This window comes from Poecilia reticulata, linkage group LG9 (genome assembly GCF_000633615.1).
Source record: "Poecilia reticulata strain Guanapo linkage group LG9, Guppy_female_1.0+MT, whole genome shotgun sequence".
Classification (NCBI taxonomy): domain Eukaryota; kingdom Metazoa; phylum Chordata; class Actinopteri; order Cyprinodontiformes; family Poeciliidae; genus Poecilia; species Poecilia reticulata.
This window is the reverse complement of record NC_024339.1, coordinates 23932536-23952027: the sequence shown is the minus strand read 5'-3', so window position 1 is coordinate 23952027 and position 19492 is coordinate 23932536. Positions and strand designations below refer to the sequence as shown.

Here is a 19492-nt window from a genome sequence, read left to right as displayed (position 1 = left end):
CAAGTCCAGCCTGCATCTCTATGCCCATTGCATTATGTTCAGTGATTTGCTCTCCCCAATAACACCAGTTCAATAGTCTTCCTTTGTCATAGAGCATTTGTTGCAGTAAGCATTTAAACACAGGATTTTGTGTCATAGTAATTTCAACCGAAAAAGAATAATTTTAGCAAGAGAAAAAACGATTAGATCAAACTCGCAAACTTTCCGAGCCGATTCTAATCGATCTACTAAAATAAGAAGTTGTGTCAAGCCTTTTTTTTGTTGTTTTTTTCAGGTTACAGATCATGCATGCATTTCAGAAGTTAAAATCTTTCTAAGAAATTTTTATGCTGTCTCACAATAAGTCAGTAAAATTGCAACAAATGGCACATAGAGGTCCATGTGAGCTACTCGGCTCATATTTGTGATTCATACACATATAGCCACCCCTGCTGTGTCCCAACAAAGGTATTAGTAGTATGTTCATCATCAAGGCCTGTCAAAGCTCCCTGTGATACTCTGAATTACTGCTTCTATAAGACATGTCCTTGTTGTATTGTTTGTCAGGAAGACCTCAGACTCCAATGTCAAGTGTCAGAATTAGATTCTGTGGCCAAAATGATGCTTCATATTGGTGTGTTTTTTAAAATCAAATATTTCAGCAATTTTCCACTCTGTGTTCTCTAGAATCATGTCTGGCCTTCTCTGAAGATGCAATTAAATATGTGAAATGTCTGAAGCACCTTCAGAGGCTGTTTCTGCTAGCAAGCCGGGTGAATAATCATGACTTTCAGCTGTTGAAATTGTGGCTGAACGGTACCAGGAAAGCAGAAGAGTAAAAAGGAGAATGCTGACTCGATCAGTCTGGCACGTTATCTCTTTGACCCCAACTAACCTCTGTGGGTTTTTCACTGTTGTCGACATCCATATTCTTATCTACCGTTTTCTCCTGTGCCTGGCCTTCCAGCACTAGAGAAACCTTAAAACATGGCAGTTTTTTTTTTTTTTTCTCCCTTCGTGTCCATCTAGCAACATCATGAACTTTGCATTAGCAGCTTGGTATTTTAAAATAATTAAAATAATGGTGATAAACCAGACACCATCTGTAGATTTCAGAGTCTGTGTTCTGCCTTCGCGATGATCTGCTAGATAGGAAAGACCTTGATAGTCGTCCCTCTTCTTCATCTCCAGCTGGGACATTTAAATCTGCTTGTGTTGTATTTCCTCTGCGTTCACTCCATCTCGCTTATCTCTTCAGTTGTTGTGGAACTACGTGAGATAGTAGCAGGAGTAGTGACTCCCCAGACACAAAGTGACTATCATTTTCAGCTTTGTATGAGTATCTGACAGTGCATCAACCTGTGGCTCCCCTCATGCTGCTCCCCGCAGCCTCGGGGATGTTTACATGGGTCGATAATGATGTTAGTAATGAGGGAAACACAGCCAATGTTCCCCCTCTTTCCTTGCCGTCCCACTGTGTAGCTCATATCGCCGTACCTGCAGTCGCCCGGCGAGACCAAGTAGATTAGTGCTCTGCTTCCATTTTACCTGGTAATCAGCTGTAATGTTGCACAGGAGAGTGTCAAATGTGGCAGGGAATGCTGTTGAACAGGGTAATGTTTGCCAGAGGTGATGAGAACTGCAAGGATTTGATTGGATCAAGATTAATTTTGAAATGCATAAAAGGGAAGGCTTGATTTTTTTATTTTTTTTTTTTAAACTACACACAAACTTAGTTTCTTTACCTTCTAATTATGCTCTGCTATATGGACTTAAGAATGCAAAAACCATCAGTTGAAGATTTAGGAATGTTTTCTTGCATGTGTGTTTTATTTGTCTCTTCTCAACTATAAGAAAGTAATTATTTAGATAGTTCAGTCCTATTTTATGTATTTAAGTTAACATTAATGTAATATTTTGGAACTAATTACAGTGAACTATAAGGCCAGACTGTATTTTGTTATAGTAATAAAAATATGATATAAAACTAGCTAACATAGAAACCTCAAGTTCACATCACAAGTTACCCACTAAAGTAAATAAGCCATGGTACCTTTAATCTTTGCAAAAGTCTGACATTTCTAAGTTTCAGCCCTCCTTTGAAGTCTCAAAAAGACGCTTTCATTCATTAGTAGAAGTGAAACAGAGACTCGTTTAATGCATTGTTATATGTAATAGTTGTACTTCTATTATGCTGATAGATAGAGAAATAATTTCATGTAAATATCTTACTCAGGATTTTGTTTTTCTCAGACATATTTGTAGCTTGTATGGTTGAGTCATTTTGATACTGTTATTTTATTTCTTTTTCCTTTTTTGATTAATCTCAGCAATCGTGTAGAGGACTTCTTAATTCAGCAAAGGCAGCAAAAAGCAGCTGGAAAATTACAAAACTTTCTGCATTTTGGTTTTGGCTATTTCTATGTGCAAGAAAAAAAGGAAAACTCTTTTGTCACTGAGGTTTCATGTAACATCCTCTTTCTCTTTCTTACCCTGATAGATTCTTTTACAAAAGTTACAGGAGTTTCTGTAATTAAAAACACACTTAAGAGGTGTTAATCAGAAGAAGCATTTACATGGAAGATTGTGGTTGCATGCTGGTGAATGCAACCTTGAATGTATTTAAAATGTCACATTTTTTTACGGTATTCTCAAGTTTGCAGCACATTAATGACTAAATCCAATACTATTTCTGGGGATACCAGTCTGCTTTGTTGTCGTGACCTTTGTTGTTTTGTTTTGTGCTGACAGATAATAGTTTTTGTTTGTTTATATATATGAATGTGGTATGATTTTGGATAAGGAGTTTTTATTAGTTTTATTTTTTTTTTGGCAATATATTTTTTAAAGTTTACATCATGATCATAAACCTGTTTTGTCATGATGTCTACTGAATCGTGACAAAACGAGTTGAGATGTGACAGAGTGATTCAACAGATTTTAGTGTTTTCTTGTGTAATTTAGCTGCTTTTGTATAGTACGGCTCAACAGTGAAGTCACGGCATAATTATATATAAATTGCCCTTTTTTTATCATGTAGCAACTTTTTTCTCTGCTGTACCATATGGCATGTGTTGGTTAAGAAAGGGAGCAGTGAGTATCAGAGAGTCCCATATTTGCTTTTAAATTTGAACCTTTAGTTTTGGTAATCATTGTTTCTGGATGTGGCGCTTAGTGGAGCATTTTTGGCTGGTTGAAGGGGGTAATACTTGATCAAATGCTTGGCAAAACATTGTTTTTAAGTTTTCTTTTCTTTTAATATGCACATTTAAATTAGTGCTCATCTTAATTCCACATGTATGCACATATATGCTCACACGAGTGAGACTGTATCTTACGCAGAATAACAGCAACTCCTCTTTCCATTCCTGCCTCCCTCGTTCAGGAAGTGGACTAATGGCATTTGAGAGGATGGAGGGAGAGGGGAAAAGCGTGAGGGAGGAGAGATGGAGTTCCTTCCTGCGTGGTTTGTCATTTATACATCCTGATGTACTCCATGTGGCCCACAGACTTAACACTAACCACTCTACACCATGTTAAGCTATCTTAAACAGCTTCATTCACGCAACACAACAAACTCAGACGCATGCCAGAATTTGATTTTTGTTTATTTGGAATTGGCTTTAATCAGCATCCAGTCCCACTTCAAATTCCTTTGCTCTCGTGGGTGTTTACTGACTCTTGTTCCGATTGGAGCTGCGGAAACCCAACACCCTGGAGGAACCACTACAACAGGCTCTAAAGGCACATGTACTAGTTGTAGTGTGTAGCATTGATAACTTATGTTAAACTATATGAATGAACATTGTAACAAAGAGTAAACTACAAAAACTATAATAATGCATCAAGGTTTGTCTGGCTTATCTTACATTTAAGCTAAAAATTATTACATGCTGCCTAAAAATACTGGATGTCAAATTATTTTGTCCCTTTTCATAAATCATTGGAGAAATCTTTTACAGCTCCTTCCATCGGATGAAATATTAATATTTCATCCAGTCTGCCAGGGGTATGAATAACTTTGGGCTTAGCTATAAAGTGTTTCTTCAGCTCAAATAATCTGATGATTGCAGCTATAATGTTTTCTATGACAGCAGTGCAGTTCTGCAGCAATAGGACCATGGGGAACAGACAGAGGAGCATGGTTGCTTTTTCGTGGATTATCTCTTTCATATTTGACTGTGGTAGCTTTAACAAATAGGTAAAAACTACATTTTTATAAAATTGCATTTGTCAGTTTCCAGAATTAGAATCACCAGACGCACAACTTATATTAGTGGTTCTTTACTGGGTCAGAAGCGTTTGTGCTCTAAACCACCTTCAGGTCTGTTTCAGTAGCAGCTTTAGCAGCATTTTTGTCGCTCTAGAAGTGCAGATTTTCTATTTTGGTATAGTCTCTGGATGTCTTGGTGGTTCTTCACTCTGGATTCGGATGCAATTGAGAAGTTTCCTAAAGAAAGCCACAGAGTCGCGATCAGCACGCGTGCTGATCGCTAAAGCAAGTTTAGTACTAAAGCAAGTTTAGTACTAAAGCAAGTTTAGTACTAAAGCAAGTTTAGTACTAAAGCAAGTTTAGTAGAGTCGCGATCAGTCTTGCAAGACAAAACTTGCAAGACAAGTTTTGTCTTGTCTTGCAAGACAAAACTTGCAAGACAAAGCAAGTTTTGTCTTGCAAGACAAAACTTGCAAGACAAAGCAAGTTTTGTCTTGCAAGACAAAACTTGCAAGACAAAGCAAGTTTTGTCTTGCTTCTGCAAGACAAAACTTTGCAGAAGCTTTGAAGAAGCCCCAGAATTTCCAGATTATAAGTCAGTTTGCAGTATTAGCCGAATCAGTCAAAAAAGAAAAGGAAATAATATAGTAGTGTTGGACTATAAGTTGCAATTATTTAGAAATTGTAAAACGTGAGGGGGACCTTGTCTATGCTAATGAATATAATCCGGTGGCAAGTTGTATTCTGATAGCTGCTGTTCAACAAACTTGTGAAAACTGTCAACCTTGGTTTGAAAGTCTCCTGGCAGATTCTGATGCTCTGATATCCGTACTCTAAACCAAGGTGGTCCAGAACGACTGTGCTGCGTTGCCGGTAACAACCAGACACACGGCATCTGTGGACTCATTCCTCCACCTCTGGGCATCTTGCTTTCAGCTTTCCTTGTGGCTGGAAACAAAAATGTTTTATCCTTGTTTCATGTCCGTCAGTATAAATTAACATTTAGCACGTCAGTCAAAAAAAAGAACAAAAAAAAGCGTGTCACAAGGAGGAAAAAAACCCAAACATTAGCTGCACCAGAAACAGTCAAATTATGAAAAAAAGTTTGAACCATAGTCTCAAAAATAAAGTAATAAAAACTACAATGAAGAAAAACAGTTATTTGTTGCAACCAGTTTCTGCACAAAAGTGATAAAGCATAATTTGATTTGGATTGGGCTTTTTTTTTTTGCTTTTTTTTTGTGCTGTGGCTCTTGTACATCTCAGCGTGACCATTTTCTTTGTCACCATGCTCAGCTCTGACCGTGGTAACATCATGTCCTCATTAAAATGGTAAAATTGAAAATAGATTTAGAGAAATGCTTTTTTTTTTAATTATTGGATTAGAATATCTTCAGGAAACTCAAACATTAAGAATAAACAGAGACGTGTCTGCCTCAAGGTTTCTTGTAAAGTGTGTTTATTTAGTGCTTTGTAAATAAACTAAATAGATCTGAGTTAAAGTGTGCATTCAGAACTGATCTAAATCATAATTTTAAGTTGTAACTGATCACAAATTAATTATGGCTCATTAGAAAAGCTAACTAAGTTTTTAATCTGCTGCATGAGCTCACTTTAAACGGCATTATGACAAGTCATTAACTTGTCATCATCAAAATCATAACACTTTCATTTCTAGAGTTGAAATGTGCAGGATCAAGCTTACTTTAGCATAGTAAAGGCCTCCTGCTAAGGCTTAGGTCAGAGGAGTGAAATGTGTGTGAACTGGCATTATTCATAGTGTTGTAGTCGCTAGAACACAAAAACTTGGTGTTAAATGTTTTTAAAATGTGTCTGAAGGATGAATTCTTCCTTCTTCTTAAACAAAGTCCATTAAACATTTAAAGAACCCACAACATTTTGTATAAGTTTAAGATAAACATTTATTATTTTTTTTAAATTATACTTCTTTTAGGGGTTATTAGGAAAACATACTTTTAATTAATATAATCACTTTTTCTAATAGAACAAATATATGCAAATGATCTAAAAAAACTGCTACAGCTAAAAAAGGAAGCTTTATGAATAAACAAAAAACAGTAATAAAAAGTATGCATGCATTTTACAGGTTTTCTTGAAATAAATTTCAATGTATATTCTTGATATTCAGTTAAAGCCATGACATTTGGGGTAGCAAAACTGTATAATCTGATTTTCTTTTGAATATCTGAAATGCAATCTTAGCAAATCTCCTTTCTTTTTGAAGTTTTACTCTTAATAGCTCTGCTTTCACAAAACGGAGTGTGTTCATCAACCAGTTGACCGCAGTCCAAGTCGAGCCCACAAACTCATTCTTATTGCCCTGAAAAGTATAAATGCTTCATTTACTCACCGCCTAATTGTGGGAATAATGTTTATCACCAGTCAGAGCTCGACAGCAGTGGCTTTCCCATCTCAAACACTAAATCTACAATTCAGGTGAGTTCAGGAAATCAATAGGACTGGTTAGGTTTTTGGTTAATTGAAACCATCTTTTCACTATTGCATTTCGATTTCCCACTTGACTTTTAGTTCAAATTTAGACTGATTTTAAGCAAAATAGAAAAATAGAATTAGACTTGAGCTCAAAAATGCTTGCTGCAGCCCAACCTTTGCTTAGTTAAGCAGTTTTAGATTTCTGAGTTATTCTGGGGAAAACCTAAAATACTTTGTCACTACATGCTAAGCTTGTGTAATAAGCCTGATACCGGTATCAATCATTGGAGCGGTGTGATTAGCCACTGATAATATCCCAGTTGTCTAGTAAGTTCCTTTGCACACCAAATATGTTCTACCCTGTAATTTAACCAAAGTCTGCTTTTTGTTTCTACCAAGCTGAAACTTATGAAGCTTGCCCTTTTTTTCCATTTAGGATCTCTCCTGACGAATTACTATTTCCTCCTTACAATTATTAAGAAATAAAGTCACAAAGCCTCTCAGTCAAAAAAAAGGGGAAAAGTAAAAGCTAGTGAAACAGCATGGCAGCCGCCATTTATTAAAGGCAGCCTGTTTCAGCCATCATCAGCAGAAATATGACTAATCCCAGCCTGGCCCCTCATGCTGTCTCAGGGCTTTGCACAAATTGTGTTGATGGGCCCTGCAGCAAACTTTACTTGTAGACTGTTAGCTCACCGTTACTTCCTTGGGTTTATACATATAGGTTTCATGATTAACTGTATTTTTAAGATACAATTAGATGTGTCAATTTTCAAGTTTTTCTCTCTTCTACTTTTAGTTTCTGTAGCTGAACAACATGTGGTGGATAGATTTATAAAAAAAAAAGATACACTGCTCATGATGAAGGTCAGAGCAGGTGCGACGTTGTTGACTTCTTATTTAAAGAACAAAAATCAAACAGACAGACTTTGGCCAGACAAAAGCACGTAATACCGCATGACCTCGCATGTTTCTATTTATGTGCTCATAATGTAAAGTCATTGGTACAGTAAGGGGCCAATATATGAGCACAAAAGTGAGATCGGCCTGGTTTGTGTTCTCGTGAGAGACGGCGGAGTGGAGAAAGCAGAAAGCAGACGGCGACAGCGATGCAGGTTGAGACGGTGAGGGAAGATAGACACAGACAGTCTTTTGAGATTCCGCCCACGCTTCGCTCTCAGTCTCTGCAGTATTGAATGAAAATGACTCCCCACCATCACACACACACGCATATGTACACATGCATTAAGCATACACATTAAAGAGGACAGTATCTGGTCACGTATAGGGATGGAAGAATTTGTAAGTTATCTCGTTCGGCATTACTGTGCCTGTGATGTAATAGGGTTAGTGTACCATGAGTGCAGTATAAAGAAAGCCTAATGAAGTCGTAAAGTGACGAGCTGAAGTAGAGTAACATTCAGTGAATAGAGCTGAAACGTAGTTTTGTTTCAGAATTGGAAGTGGATGTTTGAACATGTTCCTTCCATAATGGCAGAAATGCTCCATAAATAAAGCTAATGAGCTTTTATTGCATTAAAGTTATTTGTGATTTGAGCATTGGATCATTTTTGTTTTATGTCTTCAGCAGAATCTTATTACTTAAGTAATTTATTTGGATTTCACCACGCGATTCATTGTTTTTTTTTTGAGAAACTACTCATAACCCCTGAGCTGTTTCACATTTTGTCACAATAATAATAATAATAAAGTTGAATGAAAAGGATATATGGATCTCTGCAATTATTACAAATTTATAGAATCTTTCTGAGCTTGAGATATTTTACAAATTAAAACTACTTGATGCGCAAACCTGGTGGAGACGAACCCCAACAGATCTGCAGCTGTAATTGCAGTTTTATGGTCAGTTCTACAGTGTTGAACAAATGCATTGGCACACTTTTCAAAGTTGTAATTGCATTTTTATTTCCCTTCCTCTTCATAAATGCATTCTACTTTGTGTCTGTCACATCCCATCCCAGTAGGATACAATGTGGTGGCTTTAGGGTTGCCACACATGGCTCCATGGTGTAGCAGCCTCACCATATGCTGCGGCTAAAATCCTCGACGCAGCTGTTTGTGATTGGAGTCCCAACCCTGTGCCGTTTACTGCATGTCTTCTCTCTCTGCCCCTATTCCTGTCCATCTACTAAGCAATAAATATCATTAGTACTACAAACCTTAGAAAAAGATGTTACTAAATGAAAAAGCAAACATGAATGGTTTGCATCCTCTTGTAAGACAAATAACAGCACAGTGTTCAAACATTCCTAGAGTTTTGGGGGGGGGGTTGCAGAAAGACAGTATTTACCAAAATATTTAACTGGGTCTTAAGTTATCTGTGTAGGAAAATAGAATACTGTCTTCCCTGCTTTAAAAATCCTTGATCACCTTATTTATTTATTTATTTATTTATTTACATCTTTAATACACTAATCTCATTTGACTGTTTTCTGAACTATTCCTGCAGATCCATTCGTGGGGCTGTTGTATTCACTAGGATCTGTCTTGTTGCGTATCTGTGATACTTGCCTCGGGGATGGTATTTTGAATAATTTATGAAACAAACATTTTTTTTTTTTTACCAGAAGATGCAGGTGTTTATCTGAGAACAGACTGGTGCCTCTGCAATGCTTCAGAATCTATTGCAAACAGCTTTCGATGAGAAAAACTGATTGCATGGATTATTGTGTACAACGTTGCACAAAATTGCAGATCAGCTTGTTGTCAGAAGTGTTGCACTTCAGTCAAGTCGTTGTGCTCGTCTCTGGGGGGATGGCTCAGAGAGAGGAAATCTGCGAGGAGCTTCAAATGCACAAAGAGTAGAGCGTTAAAACTGTTTAAAACAAAAAACAAAAAAACGGACGTATTTGGGCAGATAACTTGGAGGAGGGTTGAAACAACTTGCTTCATTAAATCTAATGAAGTGTAAAAAACAAATATAAGTTAGTTTTCATTTAACAGCTTAGAATTTAATTTGTGAACAATCAGGGTTTGCAATGGCTGTTACAATGTGTGCACAAATTGAAAGTGCAGTGAACTTGATCAGCTCAAGAGTGATAAAAATCTGCAGTTTACGTTCACCCAGAGATTTACCTAAAGACTCTTTACCCAGTTCCACTGTCTTATAGTGACGATCTGTTCAGCTGCCACGCATTTTTTTCCTGCTGCTGTTGTTCTCGCTCTGCACTTTTTCCTCACATGGCAAACTTTCATGCAAGAGAGGTGCAAAAATGATGGACTCATTAACAGTGTTTAACAATCTGTGGGCCATTTGTGTTGACGGAGGTTAAGTGCTATAATAAGCTAAGCTTGGCTGGGAGTTGGTATTTACACAGAGCTGGCAAACAAGAGCTTAACAAATCAAATCCTGACATTGTTTTAAAATTAAAAACTAAAGATGTTCAAATGCCGCTGTGTTTAATTAAATTCCTGTGGTCTGAGTAAATCTGAGTTATTTGGAGAGAACATTCTACGTTTTCTTTTCTTAAATTTCCACCCCAAAATTAAAGGAAATACCTCTAGTTTACAGTCGTCAAAGGATAATTTCTTTACCTTCTCTAATTTTAACTGAATGCAAAACAATTTCCTACACTTTTCAAGGATATAAAACCGTAAAATACTCTGAAATAACAAAGATAGTAAACGCTTTTTTTGACTTCTCTAACAGTTGTCTATTATTGCAGCCTTTTCAGAAAAATCTTTAAAACAGCCATCATGCCAGAAACTTCAGGCATTTGAAATGTAACCTCAGAGGTTCATAAGCGAACTTCCCAGTGTATCAGAGCTGGAGTTTAAAACAAATCATCAATCTCGGAGACCTGATGGCATCTTTACTGACATTCAAAATGGGTAAAAAGAAATATGTCTATACTGAGTTTTATTTTTAACCACAGTTTCTAGGAAGTGTTCTAGATTAAATTGTTCTTTTGATTATGCAATAATTTTCTATATGTTCTCGTTGTGTAGGTAAATTACACTGCTAAGGGATAGAAAACTTTTTTTTTTTCTTTTGCATCTGAAGTAGTGAATGTCTTCCTGTCTCCTCCTCCTGGTGCTGAACAATGTCTGCACCTTGTTTACACAGCAGCAATCACAGCCAGGTCACACTCAACACTGCCTTTCTACACTGGAAAAAGCTGGCAAGATTTGCAAAGATAATTGGCAAAACAAAAAAACGAATGTAAGAAAATATTGTGTGACTTGTTCGCAAATGTTACATCTGGATTGTTTTTTAATGTGAGCATAGATCAGTCTCTGCAGCATTCAGCCTTTGGGAGATGCAGATGCAGTTATATTCAACAAATTTAGAATATATGTTCTAATGAGACTCCAACAAAAAGTGTTTTGTAAGATTTAAAACACCTTTTGAAAATAACATTATTCAAGCAGGTATTAAAAATGATTTTTATTAACGCATTTCTGTATTAATTAAGTGTTTTTATTGGTCTGATGGAATTTTCTAATCTTAAATGCTGCATTTACAGTCACTGAAAGTGGAAGATCGTGATGATTAACAGAAATAGACATCAAAACATCACACTTTAGGTAATCAATCTATAGGTTTCATTCAGTGAACTGACTTCCTGCCAGTGTAATTATTTCTGCTCCTTTTATTACTATATTGTTATCAAAAACGTGTGAATTGCCTTTATGTGAGTATGCGACACTTAGGATGATTTCCATATCAGTACAAGTTTTAATTTGAGTACATTTAGTAAGTGGGAAGCACATTTCATATAGCTTAGTATTTGTTTTTAATAAAATCACTTGTGGCACCGTTACTGCTATCCAAACTGTCATACTTTGAACAATAGGACACCAATTAGCCCATCCTTTTATATATATATATATTTTTTTTTTTTTTGCAACACTTAGTTCATCCAGAGTCTTATGTCCTCACTTGTCTTTGACTCACTACACAAAATTACTGATTATGGAAGATCATTTTTACCTTCTCACAAATCAGTTTCCAATTTATGTGACGGGCAGTGATTTTACCAATGAGATCTCAAAGTTCCATCCTATGAGTTGCGCATGTTCGTTTCCATGGAAACCAGTGGACTCCCACAATTTATCTGTGCCATCAGAACAAACCTTTAATTTATTTCTGCTTGAATTTCTGATTTCTTCTTTACTATAGACGATCGAATGGTTCGCTGTTCTGGGGGAGCCAACATGCTCGTCTTCTCGTTGTTGCAACTATTTAAATTGTGCTAGTTGCTGTATTCATAAAATGCTGCTTTGTCAGCAGTTCAGGTAGATGTTTTTTTGTTTTTTTTTTTTTTTTCCTCTTCTCCTTCAGTTTTTTCTGGTCCCGTACACATTTTCTTCCACATGCACGCATACACTTGTGATCTCCCTTTTTGTCCTCCTTTCCCTGCCTCTTCCTCTGAACGTGAAGGCAAACTCAGCAGACCTCCAGGCTGCTGGGGAGCCAAGGCATGCTGGGTAATCCACTCTGCATGGGAATAGAGTGTGAGAACAAGAAGAGGGTGACTTACAAAAAGCACAATGTGCATGATGTTAAACACTAGACCAGAACACAGACACACACAAGCTCAAAAACAAACCAAATCCAGCCAGTCATCGCTGAACCGATGGAGGTACACAGTAGCCATCTGTGTCCATCTGCACACTCGTCCGCTGGGACAAACCCAGGCTATGTTTGCAGCAGAACACAAAATCCAAAAGCTGCTGCGGATCCCGCTCCCTGCTGCCCGACATTAATGACGGAGAGATGTGAAGGAGGCAGGGGGAGCAGCGAGCGTGGCGGGGTGGAGCAGCGCAGGATACAGGAGTGTCGTCAGTTTGCTTTTATCTCGGCTCTGATTAAACCTTGTTCCTGTCTGACCTAAAAAGTCAGCTGGCGGAAACTTCAGAGACTGTCGCTGAATTTCGCCAGAGTTCTTCTTTTTATCCATCCATCACAGCAAGACAGAAGATCAGAAACACAGAACTCGCAGCAGATACAAAGGACATGTGTACACAGACTCCATACGTCGTCATCTAGACACAGTTGGGAGTTTTGCCTAGACGTCTGGTTGTTTCCTGCCCTGGACTCCTGAATAGGATGGGCGAGAGGCCAGGACTCGGTGGTAGCACGGGGTTAATAGCACAATACCACAGGAAGCAGTCAGGAGGCTCTACTGAAATGATCCAGCGCCACCCGTCTGGGACAAGCACAACAACACATACAGAAAAAAAATTACAAAGTACAAAAATAAACCTGGGCCTGCATCGCTGGGCACCGGTAGAAACAGGAAACACCCCATTAAGGGAGAGACAGCAGGAAAGCCACAGATGACACCCATTTTATTTATTTTTTTTACAAATTTCACTTGATATTTGGTGCCTTTCATTTTGAAATACTTGTAAAATACCAGAGCTGGGATATCCAAATAATTAACTGAGAAAATCTTAGCTCTTGAGATGAATAAATATTATTAGGCTTGCGAGTCTTTTGGGAGAAGAGCCTTGAGCAACATTTTAAAAACTTGGCACAGATTTTCTGTTGGAGTTGGGGCTGAACTTTGACTAGATCATTCTATGACTTGAATATTATTTGACATACACCATTCCACTGTAGGGTTAGGGTTAATTTATATGTTTATGTCTATATGTTTAGGATCATATCACTGCTGAAAGATTACCTTTCAGCAGCAGGTTTGTACTGTATTTAGATAAATTAATTTCCCCACTAACACTGACTGGTTTTCTCTTCCATGCTAAAAAAAAAATAACATTACCACAGAATGATGCCATCATCACCATGCTTTACAGTGATTATATTGTTTTCATGGTCATGGCAGTGTTGGTTTTCTGTCTGAAATTTCCATTCATGCCAAAATTTCAGTTTCTGTTTTACCAAACCTCCTCCTTCCATCTGTTTGCCCCTAAGTGGCTTGTCGTAAGCTGTGAACGAGGGCTCTCACCAAAGGCTCTCATTCTGCAATTATTTTTGTTTCTCTATGAGGCCAGAGTAAAGGACCTCTGAATGCACTCTGCAATGTTCAGGTTTTTTTCAAATTAGAAATTTTTAAAGCCATTTCCACTTCTGTTCATTTCACAATTATCCTCGGTTATTGTTGTTCTGTCACACAAAGCTCTCCCAATAAAATACATTGACACTTTTGGTTTCATTGTGACCACACGTGGAAAACTACAAAAGGGGTATACATACTTTTGCGATGTGCTGTAGTTTTTAATCAGTATGTGGTCAAAAAGGTGCCTTAAGACTCTGTTTTTGTGTGTTTGACCCGTTCAGAGTGCTGCTGCAGCTCCCAGCCCGGTTCTAGGGAACCTTACCCCAGGAGAGAGCATGCCAGTGGGGCCGGTTCCTCCAGGATTTTTTCAGGTGTGCAATTTACACGCACACACACACACACACGCACACACACACCCACACACACACATACACACACAGTCTTGTTTTGTTTTACTTTTTAGTAAACATATGGCATTTGGGATTCCTAGGTCTTTAAAATAAATTGTTAGCCAATTTCTTTTTATTATTTTTGTCTGTCTTCCAAAATTACTTCAAGCAAAACGCAAGAATTATCATTTTTACACATTGTTTGACAGTGCTTTGCTCATGCTGGTCCCCACAGGATGCCGCCCTGGGCTGTTGCCCATGTCGCCCATATCAGAAACTACCACTGATCCTGTAGAGTGACGAGGCAACGACTCATTATTTGTTTCAATGTACACATGCATTAAGCATGTTTCTTTTGGAATGACACTCGCAAAGGAGGAAAAACCTCAACAGCAAACAAGGCATTTCAGAAAGTGCAGAAAGTGAAAGAGAGCGTCTCCCGATGGTGCAGTTTGAGGGATTTGTAGTTTTCTAAATCTTTCGCGGCACTAAACACAAAGGGCTTTTATAGTCTCGGTTTCTGTATGTGTAAGCTAGCCCACATGATGAAAAGAAAAATGGTCTGAAAGTGGAAATAAAGTCAAGGTAGCAAGCACTTGCAGCGGTGCTTCATGTCAGCTCTGAATGATTGATTATCTGTCATTATCAGTCACATTCAGATGACGGCTTCAGACATTCAGATCAATAGCCGTTGCAAGACATTTTCCACTCCTGCATTTAGAAAATCAAACATGAGTCTGGACAGAAGATGAGTTGTGTATTGTAGGGAAGGTTTTCTTCATATTTACATATATCTACACGGACTGGTTTGGTACTTCAATATACAGCATTACCAAACAAATTTCAGATTTGATCTAATTCTACTCTTGCTTTCAATGATTGGTCCTGATCAAAGAAAGAGGACTACTGCCCTCTAGTGGGACATTGCAGCATTGCTTCCCCCCCACACTGCAGGAAGGCCTTTTTGACCACACTGAAGTTAACTTGACAGCAACAGCATTGCTGCTGGTCCGTATGCATTATCTATACTGTCTTCTATATCTGTACTGTCGTCCCTGGCTTGTATAAATTCCTTTTAGGAAAATCATCCTCTTGCTTGACAACTCAAGCTGTTTGTTTTAGGTTAACCTGATGGTTGTTTTGTTGAAAATCTGACAGACTCATGCTTTATATGCCTCCTATTTTTTAGCCCTTCATGTCACCTCGATACCCTGGAGGACCCAGGCCGCCCCTCAGACTACCCAATCAGGTGAGGGCTGCTCTGACACCTGCAGTTCCAGGCCTATGGCAAAAGTTTTTCATACCTATTAAACTTTTTTTCACATTTTGATACATCACAAGATAGACCAACACAGAGTAGTGAAAAAAAAAGTGAAAAAAAAGTGAAGGAAATTTCAGCTGCAAATCTTTTTGGGTATGTCTCTAAAAGCTCATTGCATCTAGAACTGATATTTTTCTTTACGAAACATCTCAAACTATGCCGGGATGAATGGGAAGTGTCACTTCTTAAGGCTCTGTACAGATTCTCTGTGGGTTTGGGTCTAGATTTTGACCAGGGCGACTGTGGGACCAAAGAGAGAAGGAGGAATTTCAAACAACTACATCCAGTAGTCATAATGGGTAAAGATTATATCCCACTTCCAACGTCTCTCTGATCCAGCCATGCTTTCTAATAGCGATTTAAAGAGGAGCAGCAAAAGCAACTTGGGTGGATTAGCAGTGATTTCTAACAAACGGTGGTGTCATCCAGGACATGTTACTGTGGAATACCATCTCTGCTGCCAGATGTTAAGATATTAGCTGCTAGAGTTTCTTGGACGCCATAATTATGTTAGTTCACCAATGTTAGATAACATTAATGAACTTTGAGACATTCATTGAACAGTTGCATTAAACTGAAATTAATTTACACGCAGATGAATTATCTTTACTATTAACTAATAAGACTTCTGGTATCAGGCTGTATAAATATGCATGCCTCACTTTTCAGGGTAAAAAAAAAACAAAAAAGAAAGAAAAAAAGTGGGGGTTTTGACACAAAAACTGGATGGTTGAAACAAGAAGTCTCTGGTGCATTTCTGATGATGTGGTTGATTTGTGGACGTTGTTCTCTCTTTAGGGCCTTGGAGGAGTTCCAGGTAGCCAGCCTATGTTACCTACCGGGATGGACCCCACAAGACAGCAAGGTTCCCTACTACTACAATACACAGAGCTGGCATGACTTCACTTTTCTGTTCCAGTGTCTTCTTTGAGATCAATGCTTGAGAGAAGTGTTGACATGAAAGTGAAACTCAAAGCTTACAGAACAAAGTTTATAACTCTATGAGTCACACTTGCTCCAAAACAAAACTGATTTTAATGCAGCAGGAGAATTATAATTTCTATGGTTCCTTGTGTGATCGCAAAGCCCAAATCACCTGAAATTCTAACAAATGATCAAATACCATTTTTAAAAAATCAGTCTAAAAAGTTTGACAAAGCTAAAAGCTTGCTTGACTTAAAAAAAATGATGAAAAGTGACACTCCTGCATTGGTAGGCAATTTTTGTCATCAGAGTCAGCTTGGTTGCATAATTATGTCTTTGATCACTGAAGAGCAAAATTGGCTCTCATAGAGCTCGCTGTGCAAAAAAGGTTTTATGCAGGCCTGTCAGATATCGGCTAAATTTCAAATATGAAATTTTCCAAATCTCTTGGAAGATTTATTCAAATTTACTGAGATGAAAATCAACCATAGGAAGCTGCTTTTTTCTTAATTTTAAAGGAGCAAATGTAAAATACATATGATGACGTTTTAGTGTTTTGACAAAGAGATTCTTCAGTTTATGGCCTTCTGTTTAGAGGAACATGATTGCTGAAAATGTTTCTGATCTGATGGTCCTGTTAACCTTCAGTCCAAAGTCTCAAGTTAACACTGACTGTGTGGTGTTCATGTTGCAGGGCATCCAAGCATGGGAGGACCGATGCAGAGGATGACTCCACCTAGAGGCATGGTACCTCTGGGGCCCCAGGTACGAGGGAAACCATCAAATGAGGATCTACATAAAGCAATGTGTTTTTGAGTGGTTGTTTTTTTTTTCTTTGCTCTTAAGAACTATGGAGGTGGGATGAGACCCCCGCTGAATGCTTTGGTGGGTCCTGGGATGCCTGGTATGAGCATGTGAGTGATGGACACATCATTATGTAATACTAGTGGAAAACATATCCCAACATCCTGAACCTTGTACTCAATTTATGACATTTAAACTGTGAACGTCATGTATTTTATTGGAATTGTACAAACTAGACGAACACAACGTTGACAAAGTGTTTTCCCTTCTGCTTTATAGACCAACATAATGGCCCATTATGTTGGTGTATCACATAAAGTTCCAATAAAATAAATTGTATCTTGTGTTGTGGAATGTGACAAAATGTGCAGAGCTTGCGGGTGCTGGCATAAAAGTAGCACTGTGCTGCTCCAGCACAGTTTACGGTTTGTCTGCATTTCAAACCGTAAATTAAATGACACATTCTCTCGGTTAAAGAGCAAAAACAAATGTCAGATATTCTAAATCTGTCCCCACACTCAGACTTTTACTCTTTTCTCTGGTTATTTACGGTGGATCCAGGAGTTGGCTTTCCACTATTTTATCTTCTTTTGTCAAAGTTCTTTTCTTTTGCTTTTTTTCTCTCCTTCTTGTTCCCACCACCTTTTCTTCTGGCATCAGAACACGTTGTTGTTGCCAACTCTGACCAGAAACGGCAAGGCCTGCATAAAAGCAGAATGCCGATGTGTGTGTGTGTTTGTGTGTGTGTGTTGCAGGGGACCTGGAGGTGGGAGACCCTGGCCAAATCCTCCAAATTCAAACTCTGTAAGTCCTCAAACAAAAAGACCTTAAAAAATAAGTTCTGACTTCATCACTTTGATTTTCTTCTTCTCTATTTTTTCCCAGACTCCCTACTCGTCTGCATCCCCAGGCAGCTATGTGGTGCGTATGACAGATATAAGACTGTGTTGCACTCTTTGTATGACCTGCTGCTTGGTAATTCACACAATAAAAACCAAACTTTTAATTCCAGGGACCTCCAGGAGGAGGGGGTGCACCTGGAACCCCAATAATGCCGAGTCCAGCGGGTGAGCCTTGCGTCCATCTTTTCATGTCTGTATGTCGAAGATCTTTCCCTTTACGATTTTTGTTCTTTGTTCTGTTAGATTCAACCAACTCTGGTGACAACATGTACACCATGATAAACACAGTCCCTCCTGGTGGAAGCCGGCCGAATGTGAGACCTTTTCATCTCTTTGCTCTACACTATGTGTGACCTGTTAAAGAATGAGGTCAGATCTTGATGTGTGTGTGTGTGTGTGTGTGTTTTGCTGCTTCCGTCTCTCCTGCATACATGCGGCTCAGTTCCCAATGGGAGGCGGGAGCGACGGACCACTGGGGGGAATGGCAGGGATGGAGCCGCATCACATGAATGGATCTTTAGGTAAAAGGACGAGCAGTTTGTATGTTTTGCACATTTGTGATCGTGTTTGTTCCTGTCGCGTCACATAAAATCCATGCAGGGTTGTGATAGACTGCTCTGTGTTTCAGGGTCCAGCGACATGGACAGTCTCTCCAAGGTTAGTAAAGCACATCAAGGTGTTGTCTTCTTCTAGCTCGAAAAATTCCCGTTTTCTTTCAACATGTTTTACTCCTCCCAGAACTCTCCTGGTAACCTAAGCATGAGCAACCAACCAGGGACGCCCAGAGAGGATGGAGAGATGGGAGGAAACTTCCTTAATCCATTTCAAAATGAAAGTGTAAGTTATTTATTGTTCAGGAGGTTTTCTTCATATGTGTCAGAAAAGTTGGGAGTAACTTTTTTCTTTTCCCAGAAAAAACTCCATCAGTTTTCAAAGATGTTGTTTTTACTTGATCCACCTCGGCTACAAACAATGCATTTTTGTACGATCTTTTGCTGGCTGCCTAGCAGTCTCACAGCGATGGTAATGATCCACAAAGTAACATTCAATCACAAACACGATGTGGCACTTTGATTTGCTGACATTGGTGTCGATAGAAACAAACTTTCTCTTTTTGCCAAGCTCAGCGGCTCCTGACTTTAGTTTTTTTGGTTGCCATAGAGAAAGTTTGTTCAGGAAGAGAAACTGTACAAGCCTCATGAACGCCTCACGTTTTCTGATGCTACTTGAAAAGTTTAATGAGTTTTATTTATTTCTACATGATAAACCAACACAAGGCTGTGCTTAATTCTAAAGTGGAAAAAATAAATGGTTTCATTTTTGTGTGTGGGTGGCCCTTATGAAAGGTCACAGTCTTGCCCTTCTTTATTCTCTAATGTTCTCTATTAAACCTATGAGGCCTTCAAAGGTGCATGTATATTAATATTTAATTAATGAGGTAGGTTCCATATGTATATTTGTTTACACCAGATTTCTTTTTTGATTACCAGCAGGGGTGAAAGTAGTTTTAAATTCTTGGG

The 19492-nt window shown here is 38.4% G+C and overlaps 1 protein-coding gene across 2 annotated transcripts in view; it reads left to right on the top strand.

The window, feature by feature from the left end:
• Nucleotides 1-19492, top strand: part of ssbp2a (single stranded DNA binding protein 2a) — a 65483-nt gene that overhangs the window by 41887 nt on the left and 4104 nt on the right. For both annotated transcript variants that reach the window (XM_008418873.2, XM_008418874.2), the window contains exons 5-16: nucleotides 13914-14003; nucleotides 15211-15270; nucleotides 16141-16207; nucleotides 16961-17031; nucleotides 17113-17180; nucleotides 17826-17874; nucleotides 17956-17991; nucleotides 18083-18137; nucleotides 18216-18286; nucleotides 18415-18493; nucleotides 18601-18629; nucleotides 18711-18809. In XM_008418873.2, the coding sequence (XP_008417095.1) occupies nucleotides 13914-14003; nucleotides 15211-15270; nucleotides 16141-16207; nucleotides 16961-17031; nucleotides 17113-17180; nucleotides 17826-17874; nucleotides 17956-17991; nucleotides 18083-18137; nucleotides 18216-18286; nucleotides 18415-18493; nucleotides 18601-18629; nucleotides 18711-18809 (774 nt within the window). The remainder of the gene's footprint in view (nucleotides 1-13913; nucleotides 14004-15210; nucleotides 15271-16140; nucleotides 16208-16960; nucleotides 17032-17112; nucleotides 17181-17825; nucleotides 17875-17955; nucleotides 17992-18082; nucleotides 18138-18215; nucleotides 18287-18414; nucleotides 18494-18600; nucleotides 18630-18710; nucleotides 18810-19492) is intronic.